The 14,348-nt window shown below is 42.5% G+C and overlaps 1 protein-coding gene across 1 annotated transcript in view; it reads right to left on the bottom strand.

Moving 5' to 3' along the window:
* The window catches only part of COG5 (component of oligomeric golgi complex 5), a 173,366-nt gene that overhangs the window by 2,855 nt on the left and 156,163 nt on the right, over nucleotides 1-14,348 (bottom strand). The window contains exons 19-21 of the mRNA XM_005423551.2: nucleotides 8,332-8,408; nucleotides 7,721-7,847; nucleotides 7,080-7,159 (exon numbers count right to left, since the gene is read on the bottom strand). Coding sequence (XP_005423608.1) covers nucleotides 7,080-7,159; nucleotides 7,721-7,847; nucleotides 8,332-8,408 — 284 coding nt within the window. The remainder of the gene's footprint in view (nucleotides 1-7,079; nucleotides 7,160-7,720; nucleotides 7,848-8,331; nucleotides 8,409-14,348) is intronic.

Below are 14,348 nucleotides of genomic sequence, written 5' to 3'. Positions count from 1 at the left end.
CAGTTCTCTGGAGAGAGGAGTTCCTGGAAACCAATGACAGCCACAGCAGCCCAGCCCCAGCAGCTGGTCCTGGGGCTGCTCCCGCTCCCGCCGGTGCTGATCCGTCAGCCTCGCTGGCAGGGAGCACCAGGAGGAGCTGCCTGTCCCCACCTGCAGCCCCTGCAGTTTGACAGGGAGAGGGTGAAGTGTGCAACTGTGCAACCAAAGAACCCAAGGCAGCTTCACCTCTGAGCACAGGGTGGGACTGGAACAGCACAGCACCAGGGGATTCCCACCACAGCTCCCCGTGTCTCTGTGCAGCACCCAGACTCACAGTCCCTCTTTGCTGAAGCCCAGGACATGTTGTCTGGGGAGGGGACCAAAGAAGGATGGACTGGATGACTGGAGAGTTGAGATCCTTCAAAAAATAAAGTTACTGAGCACAGAAACAGTTCCTCATGGTGGCCTTGGTGCACTCTTAAATTTTGATAACAACTTCCTTGTGTGCTACTGCTGAGGGGTCCACAGCAGGTACAAAGACACTGTAAGGAATCACTTTGAATTTTTTGCACAGCAACAAACCACAACAGAGAAGCAATCTGTTACAGGCAGAAAGACAGGGAAAGAATATTTATTTTATCTAGCTAAAGTAAACCTGACATTTTGCACCTGGTCAGCTCTCTGAAAACCTTCAGCCTGCTCCTTCCCAATGGTCTCTGGGGAGCAGCACAGGGTCTACAGGGAAAAAGGCAACTGAAACACTGCTTGCTGCAGCCACAAAGTGCTTTGGGTGCAGCTCACTTCATTCCCAGCAAAGGCTATCAGCATCATGAACTGCAAAGAGATTAGGCACATCCACAGGTTTATTTTAAATCCCAAGATTTAGAGAAAAAACTGGGGGAATGGGACAGCAGGAAATTGTGCTTTTTAGATAAACTGGCCTCTTGTAGCAATGAGGGGCCCACATGTGATGAGCAGACTGAGTAGCAGTTGGGAGATGCAGGCAGGAAAGGGTCAAGGATGACATCAAGGATGCCATCCTGATGAGTGGAGATGCTTCAGAAGAGTCTGAAATGTCTCACATTTCCACTCAAGTCAGCACTCAAGTGCTCTGGTCAGCAATAATTGTTAGACATGTTAGATGTTTGTCAGCTGCTACAAAGAATTGTGCCCTGTATTAAAAAGACATTTGAGAAACTCCTGTGAGTTTTCTTACTGTAACTGTTATTTATTTCGATAAATCTCTCCCCTTCCACTCAGCAGTATCCCTGTCTTTTCCATCCTATACACTCCTCAAAGTTTGTTGTGGGCTCCAATAGTTTTTTTGAAGTCATCACAAGCTGAAAATAGAAAAAAAACCATATTGACCTGCTTAACTTAGGAAGCTCTAACACCTCTTGGTGAAGTTGTGGGTTGGCATCATTATCCAGATGGTAACACTGCTATCCCTTAACTGATTTATCTCCTTGCTTTGAAAAAGCCCTTGAAAAAGATTACAGAGATAACCAGATAGATGAAAGGGAGAAGCTTTACCCTAAAAGCAGCACCCAAAACCACTCAATGTGAGCCCTTGATAATCCTTTGCCAGACTGTTATTCCCATCAGATCAAACAAGATGGAATGAGATTTAGGCTATGCTAAGTGCCATACTGCAGTATTACAGTACCACTGTCACACCTTCTTGCAGCTTTTATCTTTTTTCCTTCTCTCCTGCCCCAAAAGAATCTGATTTAACTTGCACAACCAACTCCAGAGGCAGCTAAAAGGAGTTTTGCAGGCCCCTTCTGCTGTACTTGCTCTTTTACTGTGGCATTGTTTCAAAGAGATGGAATCAAACTTCACAAAAATTAGCAACATGAGAGCATCACAACTCTTACCCACTCCAAAGACAATCAGTAATGTCAATACTCTAAGGTGAATTCTCAGGCATTTTTCTAGAAGAGACCTTTTACAGCTTTACACTAAACAATGAAAACAAAAGCTTTCTGAATACTCCAACTGCATTCACTGTTTTCCTGTGTCACACACCTGCATCTCCAATAGAAGTATTTAAACATTCTGAAGCTGAAGGTTTTTTTAAAAAGCCATTCATAATTCATAATTTCACTGTTTCACCTGCAACAGTGAAAGAACAGTGTTTTTGGTAAAGCAAATTGCCCTGGAGAACTCCCTGTGCCCACCCAGGGAAGGCTGGGAGCCTGCTCCCACACAGGCAGGTGTAGGAAAGCAGCCAAGGGGAGGATGAAAAGCTGCTGCAGCTGCTAAAGGCTGCTAGCAAAGAGGCAGCCACAGTCACCTGGGGCTCCACACCCACCAGCTGACAAGAGAATCACGGTCAAGCTCAGAAAACTCCTTTGCATTGCTGCCTGTGGGAATGACACCAGGGAGGCAGGCCGGGAAGTCTGTCCATTCCTGGTAAGGAAAGGTCCAGGTAGTAAAATGGCACAAATCATCAATCAGGGAGGAAGGTTGTTTGGAGTCCAGAGAATAATGGTGAGGTTGCTCCAGAGTGAGAGGGAGGAATGGGCTGGAAGAGGTAACTAAAAGCACCAATGGTCATAAAGTAGACATGATTCCAGAAGTTCATTTGGGATGGGAATTTTGTTTTGCTGAAGACAGACAACAAGTCTTCAGGGGACTGCAGCATACAGAATATGGACAGTGCAGGAAGTTGCTTGTGGCAAAGCAAGATGAGTGCTGCTGCATGCAGCCAGACTTCAGTGCAGGCTGCCTGAGCTGGGCAACTTGGAACAACACAGGAGCCTACCTGACTAATCTGGGGAGATAAATGAATTCAGGGGCTTTGTCAACACTTGAAATGCAGAATTTGCCAAGACATTTTGGTAAACTTTAGCAGTCCTAGCTCAAATGAGCTTTTGTTAACTATGCTGGCAGTACAGGACTCAATTCAGATGCACCAGTTTACCATTAAAACCTTGTCTCTAGAAAGGCAGGCTCACTGCTGATGAGGACACTGTGAAAACACCAGTGCCAAAGTAGTTGTGGAAAAATAAACAGCACTATGGGTGAAAGCAGTATCATGAAGTCTCCAGCACAGAGGAGATCACAGCTGTTGTCATATAAAAAGATGTAATATATAGTTGTATCATTTTTTTTAAGATGGAAGAAACCCTGTTTATGTAATACACAAAACATACTCTTGAAGGGATTAGACTAAATAATGCCCTAAATTCAGCATCTTCTAGTCTAATAAAGGACATAAAACCTGTTCAGCAATCTGTTTCTATTTTAAAAGACAAGCTATGGTATACATTACAAATATTGTTTGTAAAAGAGAGCTATGGAAGGAGGGTTGGTGGGATGTTCTGCATATATTAATGCTTCATTAAAAATGCCATAAGAAGTAAGGGAAAAAAAAGCCCTAAGTTTAAGATGCCCTCCCACATAAGGAAAAGGATTTTAAAGCACTTATTAAATTACTTCACTTGCATGAGCAAAACCATGAGCTTTCTTGGAAATCAGGACAAGCTGATTATATAAGACCCTGATAGTTCTTCTTTAAAATGTTATTTGAACCCATGAAGATTTATATCTAGAGTTAAAAGGAAAAAAAAAAAAAGTATGATTTGGGTTGTGGTTCTTAAGGGATCTTAATGTGGATCCCCTACAATGACTCTAATTAATTAATCTTACATGGAATTGTGAATCCTAGTGCTACCCTCCTGGGCTCTGCCTTTGGTCAAATGGAGTCAGATTTCCATGGTGAGCTTCAGAAAAGGCAGTGATCATCTTTCTGCTCAGTACTGGGACTGCACCCTGTGCACTGCTGTCCTGATCCATCGGCAGGACAGCTGCAGGACACTGGGGCCAGACTTCTCTTTAGTATTTTGGTCAAAGTCTGTTTGCTTTGCAAACTTTGGGGCACAGCAGAAAATGGAAAATCTGCTGTGTACGAGCACATCTGTGTGACACCAGGTCTATTTAGTCCAGTGCTATAAAAATTACTGTAAAACCGAACTGTAAAACCTCCAGCTGTAGGACAAGAGAGGAGCAGGAGACATCTCCAGTTGCTGCCTGCCTGAGTGCCCTGGGGTTTGTGCCTGGCCGGCAACGCCGCAGCCCCTGCGGCTGCGCTCCTGCCCCGAGCAGAGACAGCACTCACCCAGCCAGGCTGAGCCCAGGGCACAGCTCTGCCCAGCCAGGCTGAGCCCAGGGCACAGCTCTGCCCAGCCAGGCTGAGCCCAGCACACAGCTCTGCCCAGCCAAGCTGAGCCCAGGGCACAGAGCTGCCAGCTCTGCCCAGCCAGGCTGAGCCCAGCACACAGCTCTGCCCAGCCAGGCTGAGCCCAGCACAGATGGGGCTCTCATGGTGCTCCCTGAGCTGCCATTTGTCCCTGCCCCGGGCACTGAGTGGGCAGAGCAACTCCCCAGCTCAGGACAGCAGCTCCTTATAGCAATGAACCCTTCACTGGGTCTGGCTTTCAACTCTGCTTCAGCACAGGGTGAGCTTGAATAAGGGGAGTTAACACACAGTCTAATGGTAAAGGTGAGAATTTGACCCTTGAATGGATGAACTGTCCTTCAGGCTGGTTCAAATCCTGTCATGTCTAATAGGGCTTCTTTTATGGAAGAAAAGTTGAGTTTTCAAGCTTAATTTAAAAAGAAAAAGAAAAAAATTGCCCTGGCCACTTAAAGAAGTGCTCCTTTCAACACAATCCCTGCTCAGGAAGGACACCTGCAGCAGGGTCATCTCACCTAACTTTCAATGTCTGCAGGGCAGCTGGCTGCATGAGAGAGCTCCTGTGTCCCAGCCCACACTCCATTCACTGAACAGAGAAAATGGGAGCTTTCAGGACACAATGCAACTGACCTATTTTAGGTACCTGCTTCAGGATGAGATGAATCAGCCCCAGCAGTGCCTGTTTCTCTCTGCTGTCTATAAAGGGAGTCTGGCAAATATACCTCTGGCCAGGTAAATACCACCCCCATGCTGAATTCAAGCAGAAGGAAATGCAGAAAAATGCTCAGAATGGGACTAATTCATACCATTCACACCACGTTGCAAGCAAAGCATTTAAGACCTACAGAGCGGAAGCAGCACTCCAATTAGCTTTAATATGAGCCTAGAAGGATCCTGGTAACACAAGGAAATTAATATCTAGGCAGCAGGTCCCTAGAGTAATTGCACAGTTGTTACAAAGGGAAGTTGCACAAAATTACCATTTGCAAGGCTGCAGCAAACAAAAAGAATATTTTGATGTAGGGCAGTGCAGGGATCTGAGGGCTCCAAACATCCAAAGTTCAACTCACACAGCTGAACAACTACAGGTGAAAAAAGCCAGAAGAGGGTGGTGATAGAAGAGCAAGAAGCCTGCAGCTCAACTTGGGCTCATATGAGACACACAAAGAGCTGGCTCAGAAATCTTCCAATAGAGTATTAAAGAAAATATGAGTGATTAATGGTCATACTAGTGACTGATGTCTGCTTGCCTGCCTTACATATGGATAACCAGCCATGAAAAATGAATAAAAGATTGAGTGAAAGGATTGAAAGGAAAACTTAAATATTTCAGCTTTGCTACTTGGTCTAATGGATGACACTGTCTCAGCCTAAAAGCCTCATCCCAAGGTTTGTTCCTTAATACCTCCATGGTTAGAACAATTTATCAGTGTCTGAACATGACCACCAGCACGCCCATTAACTGAATCAGTCTGGATGAAATTTAATTGCAGACAAAGACAAAAATGTGTTGTAGTTTAAGGATGACATTTTCAAACTTGGGAAAACAAATTGAAGAGAAAAAATCCCACCAGTTCTCAAATGATTTGCATTCCCTGCTTTCCCTACTATATCTGAGATTCAACACTGGCGGTGTTGCTAGTACTATCAGGACAGAAATGACAATCAAAATATTCACAGCTGATTACATATACACCCATCACCTATGTCCCTGTAATTCAGTGTCATGGCTTGAGATTCAAGAAAAGCTGGTTTTGTAGGCAAACAAGACTAATCACAAGCATGATTTTCAAAAAATATGCATATGAAGAGACACAGCTTGTATTTTAATATTTCAGAAATAAATCCTAGTAATATCTACTGGTGATCAGTTAGTACCTCCTTAACTGGCCTGATCACTACATGGGACTCTGTGGTGCTATCAGCTTCAGGAAGTGTAAATATTTATAGCAGACTCCTCTTGGCTGCTTTAGAAGTGTGGACAGAAAACAGTTGCATTTCTGAGGCACAATCACTGTTGGCTGGAATGGAAAAGTCAGCTTTTACCACTCCAGCAAAAGCTGGCAACATCCATGCATGGTAGTTCAAGGACAGAGCTGGCTTCCAGGCCAGATGGAGCCTGGTGCAGCCACATGTGTCCCAGGTCACTGCTGTGGGGGGACACCAAGGCCACTGAGAAGATGGCTGGAAAGTTTAGGGCTTTAGGAGCCAAATGATCATCTGAGTCTCAAATCCTGAGGATCCCCAGGTTGGTTTTGTCATGTTCATACAAATCTGCTGTCTCTAACATATTTCAAAACTTTGCTTGATTTGAAAAACAAGACTCTTCATAACTTTTCCTAACATCTTAAGATGCAAAATAATATTTGGCTATGAAGTCATCTACCCTAGCAAGATTTCAAAAATCTGATGTAATTATTACTTTCTAAAGATTATGGGCTGATTTCCTGAAGAGTAACATTCCAGGTGTGTAACAAGGGTCTTCCAGTTTTAGATTTCTACCTACATTTATATTGGTTAAGCTTTCAGACCTTCTATTTCCTGATACAGATGTCAGGACAGCTGCAGTCTTGACTCTCCAGCAGTTACGAGAGAGGGGCAGTTTTGCAAAAACTCATTATTAATTTAAGCCATCATTGTACATGGTTTACTTCCTTTACAAGAGGATTATGTGCTCCTTCCAAAGGCACTGGAGAGTTTGAATACAGGGCAGTGGACGGGAGAGCTCAGTTTATATTTCTGCCACTTTGCAACTCATCCCATGAGTGGAGAGAATGTAATGGTATTTGTGATACATCCCCTGAGGCACATGATGTTTTACTTTTCAAGAGTCCTGGTGTGCAGATAAGTTCCTGCTCCATTATCATAAACGCAGAGGAGAAAGAAGCCCGATTTTTACCGTATGAGAGCAAGCCTGTCTTTCTCAGATGGATGATCATCGAGCCACTGGGAGTAGCGGGCAATGGACCACTCAGCCCTCTTGAACAGAGAAACACAAACACCAATTACACAAAACGCAAAAAAGGAAACAGACACACCAATTTCAGAATCATAGATGACATAAATGAAAGCCACATGAGGCTCTCACTACTGCAGTGATGCAGAATGAATTAAGAAATCAACGACAATTAACAGGAATAGCCCTGTATGTTATTTGAGAGCTCAGAGGTCATCTCCTACATCAGCTGTTGGCCCATTTCTGACAGGGTTTTAATCTAGATTTCCTGACTCTTACAAGAGAAGGATCCAGGCAATTTGCAGTCTGGGGAAAGGTCTGCAACTTCTACTATGAGCTGACAGAATAATAAAGAATTGAGAGTCTATTTAATATCAGGTTATCGTATCCTTACTATTAATTAATCAATCAATCAGCCAATTTAGTAAACCAATTATTATAATGCCTTTACCACAATAAAAACAAAAGCAAAAATTATATAAAATATGCATTTGAATAATTTTTAACTAAAACAGCTAGGGCAAACTACAATGCTCATCGCACCTTAGGACATCTGAAAATAAAAGACAGGTTGATCTTATTACCTGGAAGGGTGATTTTAGCTCTGGTGGTGCTCTTGTAAATAAGAACTGAAGAATAATGCTGAATGGAATAACCTCTCCCAGAGCTGGGCTACTGGCAATATGCTCACTGGTCTGGAACAGCAGTGGTCTGGAAAAATGTAACAATACACTCATTAAATGAAGAAAAAGCTTATCTTATGCATTAGAAAAGTGCCTCTATATGGTGGCAATATTGTGTTAGGATAGAACCATCGAGGTTTTTGCCCCTGCTCTGCATCTTGGGTTTCCAACACAGGTCCAGTTTGCAAAAATTTAGAGCAGTTGCCTATTGTAATTAAACAACAAAGGACCATAAATTTTGTATTTCAGTGAAAACATTTAAGGTAACTATAGAATTTGCTGTCATACAGAAGATGTACTAAAACCAATATAAAAAAGTACAATTTGGCCAACATTTGCATGACAAAGATCGTTAAATCATAGTTATACTCTGCATAAAATTTAAAAGAACTTTAATCTATTTCTAATTTGCAGGTGGGTGTTGCCAAAAAAGCTCTCAGTTCAGTCAGAACTAACAGGAGGTAATAAATCAGTTTGAAATACAGTTTAGTCATACTGTGACTGCTCCTCACCTGAATGACCTCAGCTGTCTGTAGGACTTGCCCAAGTCAGAGACTCGCCGACACAGCGGGGCTACTGCCAACTCCATCTACAAAAGCAAACAGTTCCATTTGAATTACATCCTCCCAAAACATAACACCTGGCATTGAAGTAGCCTGTCTTTAAGCAACAATCCAAACTTGCAGACTAAGTCAGTGACTTCTCTCTGGTGGCTGAATTAAGAAGCTCTTTTCCTTTTATACTATGATGCCCAAGCCAAGACTTCTGCCTTGTTCTTGGCAGCACAGTCAGCATTTCGTGACAAATGTCTCTACAGTCTGTGCATAACAACAGAAGGGGCCTCTGAGCTTTCTGAGACTAAAGCTTTGTTTCTTGCAGCAGGTTTATTTTGTTGGTGATGAGTTTCCTAATGAAGCACTTGTGTCAATACCCCAAAAGTCTGACCGTAGCCTGAGAAGAAAGCAAATCTAGGCAGGTCTCCACAAACCACTGCTAAAGCAGTAAAACTGCAGGCACATTTCAGCTGGGCACCCTTTCCTTTGGTGAAGGACAAGGTTAAAATTATTCTTTCTTGAACAGTGGGCCCCAAAACCTATACAGATTAGATAGAAGGCAGCTGAGATCTATTACCAAAGGGTCATATGGAATCATGGTTAAAGAGTATGACCTTTATTTTCATACTTATTTTCATACTGTTGTGTTTCTGAGTTAGAGCAGCCATCTTTAAAAACAAACAAGTTTAAAACACTTGTTGAAGCATGGGAGTTCAGCTTTTTTGAAGAGCCAGGCTCCACTTGGGTTTTTACATCTAAATTCTGTCACAGGCTCTTCATTAACAGTGAGGACACAGAAGTGAGAAAGAACTGTTTCCCTTCTGGATCCCAGACTGAGCATGAACATTACACAGCAAAATCTCAGTTAATGTGCACACCAATACAGACACCACCACTTGAAAAAACCCTGCAGGTAATTTTACTCAGACATGGATGAAGTCTTTATTTTTTGCATTCCTGAAATGTCAGCCAAATAAGGGATCAAGCTTTATTCTCTGTTTATTAAAATCCCCAACTTGAAAGACTACTCAGACTTTGATTTACATATAATGCACAATTAAATGAAGTTTCAGAGGATGACAGCTAAAATAAGTAACAGGATCAAAACCACCATACAATGAGTTTCCCTTGTAAGTAATATTGCTGAATGAGTTTCAAAGTGTTTGTGATATGACACTATTTACAGTGAAGTCTTTAATACTATTTTATTGTTCTTTCCAGCTGCAGCATTTCCTCAGACAGAGATGGCTGCTGGGCTACCAGTTTCACCAAGAGCACATAACTATGCTGGGATTCCAGTGTAAGCAAGGAACAGGGTGCAGCGAACTATGATGCCATATTTCATCTAAACCCAGAAGAACTTAAATTAGTGAATAATGCAAATCAAGGCTATATACTTCAGGCATCCCTCTTTAAAAGCAGGTGGCAGGATAGGAGTCATCTCACCTGCTTCTTAACATCTAGAGGTTCTCTTGAAAGGCAGTGGAGAGAAACAGCCATGCCTGGGGGGGGGTGATGCACCTTTCCTCAAGGTGAACACCTAAAGTAGGTCAGGTGGGTCATGTTTGTAGGAGTAACCCCCTACATGATAATCAGGCAAAGCTGGGAAAGCCTCAGGGTCCAACCCAAGCCTCTTGGCTTCCCCTGCAGACCAGGAGAGGTGGGTAGCTCTGGGAAGCCTTGGGGAATGCCCCCCAGAGCTGTCCCATGGGCAGTTCACAGCCACTGCCTGAGCCCAGAGACCTCTGCATACCTGCCCATATCAGGCACTTCCAGGCCACTTGAAATCCGCATTTTATGGAGACAGAAAGGAGAAGAAAGTGAACTAAAAATCCAGGACATAAGGAAATAAGGCTCCAGACCTGAGTAACAGCCTGGCTTCCTCTTGCCTGCTGCCCTTTTTGGTCCCCAAATCTTTAGGCTATGAAATGGCCCCTCTCAACACCCTGAGGATGAGGTCCCCTCTCCTGCAGGCAGGTGGGAGGTCAATGTCCCTGTGGCTCAGGAGCCAGCAGCTGCTGTGCTGAATCTGCTGGCACAAGGGAGTCGGGGCACGCTCCCAGGGAAGGCAGGCTCTGCAGGAACTGCTGCAGGGAGGGGCTCCAGCTGCAATGAAGTTACAGCAAGCTCAGCATGTTGCTCCCCCAGGTGCCCCACGAGCACAGGTGGGAGCCAAGAGGCTGCTGTGCCACACAGGACAAGGAGCAAGCAGCCAAAACAAGGAGCTAACCAAGTATGCCTTGCTGCATCACGATACAAGAACCCTCCAGATCCTGAAAAACAAATGGGAGCAAGACTCTGATTTCTCCAGAGCTTCATTTCAGGCATCAGTATCGGCTGGGGGGCAGCTGGAAGCAACTGATATCCCACAGGAGCTGGTGTCCCAGCTCTGGTGGGAGCTGTGGGCTTGTAGCTGTGAGGGACCAGGGAGAAGATAATTCCTTTAGGTTCTTTAGAGACTTTGATAACAGGCACCAAACTGCCAGTCTGACTTGTGGAAACAGAGATGGTAGATCAAACGGTACTCAAGGGGAGGAAGAAATAACAGCATAGCAAAATATAATTTTGCTTAATAAGTTTTAAAAGATTGTTTTGCTCCTGGAAGAGAATACGAAGCAATGAGACGTTAAGTGAAACTTTCTACAGCTTAACCAATTCCTTATTAAAACAAATTTAAATGAATTCTCTTGAATATACTTTGTAGTTTCCGTAAATTAAAATTTTTACTCTTAAGTACTAAAGAAGAAAAATTACTTTGGAAAATTCTATTACTTCATCTTCAACCTTTATTCACTGTAGGAAATTATTAGTATTGCTAGAACTAGATAGATTTAATGGCAGCAGATGGTGGATTCGTGAAGTAATAGCTGCCAAAGAAAAATATTGTTTTTAAGCCTTGCAGCATACTATACAATCTCACATTGACTCATGCAGAGTGGGAATGAGCGAAAACTAATGTGGTAAAAATGCACATAAACCACAGAAACTCTATTTTTTTAAAACTTTACAATACTAGTCTTTGTGTTATAACCCAATCTCTCTCCAATAAACAGTATAATTCACATAACAACTAAGATTGTTTTCTTTCCTTGAATTTTAGGTGTTTATCTGAGCCCAGTGACACAGTGGGATGCTATGGCATCCTTCTGCTGTCACAATCACTTCTGAGGCCACTGAGAGGGGTTTAGTGTCTCTGCTGAGCATTGTGCCAGCCCAGGAGCAAGTGCTGGGGAGGAAGCACTCTGCTGGAACAGCTGCTGTTTTCAAGGTACTGGAATTGGGCAGAGAATTGAGCGTGCATCACTTCTGCTTGTGTTACCTGTCATCACCTGAAATGGCATCAACTGTTGATTCACACAGTGAGTTCTGCTGTAGCAGCCTCTGCTGTGATACACAGCCATCATCTCAAAGCCTGCCAGTGAGCTCCAACATCAGGGGATGCTTTTGGCTGTTGGCAGCCAGTGTTTGTATTATCTGTGCAAGACCTTTCACTCAGCAATGTCCTGTGGACTTTACATACAAAAGGGTAAGTAGTATTTTCTGTTTCTTTTCCAAATTTCCTTTCCAAACTGCGAATTTGAAAATTCAAACATCCAGGTTAAATTCAGTGATAAATCAGGTGTTCAAGCACTAATTTGCAATCACAGAGGCTTGATGTGATATTATCATTAGCACAGAATCCAAGGGGCGCATTAGGAGATGAATGTGCTTGCCAAAAAGCAAGCAGCAGATAGAACAGAAGAAGGCCTAATGACTTGTTTCTTTTAGCTTTGTTCAAAACCCATTGCTTTGCCATGATTTATCCATGCTGGTTTGCTATGCTTTGCAGGACACAGTGGCAGGCGCCTGCCCAACATATGCTTCTTTTCAATGGTTAATGCTATCTAAGCCCAAAAAGGCAATATTATCTTTTCTTCTCATATGACTCTGCCATAGCCCATGGCTAGGTGGTCAATTATCTGTTGAACTATTCACTGGCTGGCCATATTGAAAAAAGTACATCACATGCCTGGCTTCTCTAATTGGATTATGTTCAGCAACCCAAGGGTGAAGTTAATACGTAGTCTAGATACAGATAATGCATATATATTGAAGAGTGCTTTAAAAAGCCCATAGTGAAGTTATTTTTTAGTGCCTATTGTGGTATTTTCAAGATCTCTCATTACTTAAACAGCTGTTTTTTCAGCTGGAAAATCTTAACATTAAATTTTTAGCAATTACATTTCCTCCTGGCCAAGATGAATCCTAAGTTTTTAAATGTTATCTCAAAATGCTTTTTTCTAGCCATTCACCAGGACAGGATGCTTTAACAAGCAAGGGAGCAGAAGAGCTGAACTATTATATGAAAGGAAGCTGGCCTCGAAGGGATGTGCAATTTGATTTCTCCCCAGTGCAGCAATTCCAAAACAGTTGCTGTTTAAGTAAATCCTTCAGCTGGAACACCTCTAAAATAACACACATCAGCAAATAATTCCCTCTTTCCAGGAAGATAATTAGCACTAAACATTAAATGTATTTTAGCTTTAGTAGTTTCTGTCTTTATGACTACAACTGTGATTACAGCATCCTGCTGCTCTTATTTCTCTCTAAGAAACTAGAAAGCAAATTTTTTAGGAAAAATTATAAAAAGTGCTTTTATACTTGTATCTTCATGTTTGATCAAATGAACAAATCTGTCTACATTAAAAAAAATCCAAATGCCTAATAATCTTGCTTTTTTTTAAAAGCCACATATCGAATCAGGAAACCAGATCCTGACCCTGGTCTAGCCAGCAGGTAGGAACAGCTCTTCTACACTAGAATTTAGCATTGTAAACTTCTATCATAAAAACATTTTTCTAGGAAAATTCAATAAAATCCAAATATTTTGCAGTAATTTTCTGAGAAAGACTTGAAGAATTAGTGGCAGCATTAACTGTACCCTATCAAAATGCTCTGACCACAGTACTGAACAATGCCAAAAATCCCAACTATACATCACACCTAGATAAGAAATACAGAAAAGCATGTAGAGAATAGTATCAACTCCAACAGGACCAATAAAAATAGTTCATTCTTTGCTGCATTTTCCAGCCCTTCCAGCAGGTTTTAGGAAGGCCTGAACTACAAGCCACAATCCCAAAGTGTGCCTAAGTGCTGTAACAGCTCTGAACACCCAGAAAGTAAAAAGGTCCTTTGGAGAAGAACTTGCACTTCCCAGAAACAGAAGTGTTGAAAACCATCCGGGCTTGCTGGCTTGTTTGCCTCCAGGAGAACATTTTTTTCAGTCTGACAAGTACTGAATTAAAAAGTGAAATCTGGTATTAAATACGTGAATATTGAATTATGGGCACCTTGAAAATACAAAACCAAACAAAACAAGCTGATTCGGGTGTATACAGGAGTGAGCTGAAAAGTAATCTTGTGCAATTGCCTGCATAAAAACTGAGAGCATGAAAAGAGCTGAACTCAGCCTGGAAATGTTTCTAATGAGACTCCCAAGGAAGTGTGGCACTGCTAACAACCTTGCAGTGCTGTGCACATTTCCTAGGGCTGGCAATATTCCTGTAAGCACTGATTTACATGCAATCACATTAATGATATTCAGGCATATTTCAAGCCTATCATAGCTCTGTTTACAGCTGCCACAGTAGCACACACCTAGTCTCAATGCTGAGAAATCTGCAATGCACAGGACAGCCAAATGCCACACTGACACTGCAAACAGGGTAAGAGAGAATTCAACAGAGCCACAGCAGTAATACCTAATGTATGAGTAGATGAGCCTCACTCCAGAAAATTGGCTGTTATGCACCTCAGCAAACCCAGTTCTGAATGAAAAGAACTTGAAATTCATTTTCTCCCTTCTGTGTGGACACCTGTTGTTTTGAGGCAACTTATCAGTAAAACACATTTTCAGTGCAAAAATTTTCAACTCAGACTCTCACTCAAAGATATTCTTACTGACTATAAGGCAGCTGTAACTCTGAGTGCCC

The sequence above is a fragment of the Geospiza fortis genome, unplaced genomic scaffold, assembly GCF_000277835.1.
Source record: "Geospiza fortis unplaced genomic scaffold, GeoFor_1.0 scaffold424, whole genome shotgun sequence".
Lineage (NCBI taxonomy): Eukaryota > Metazoa > Chordata > Aves > Passeriformes > Thraupidae > Geospiza > Geospiza fortis.
This window is presented reverse-complemented; position numbering and strand designations above follow the sequence as displayed.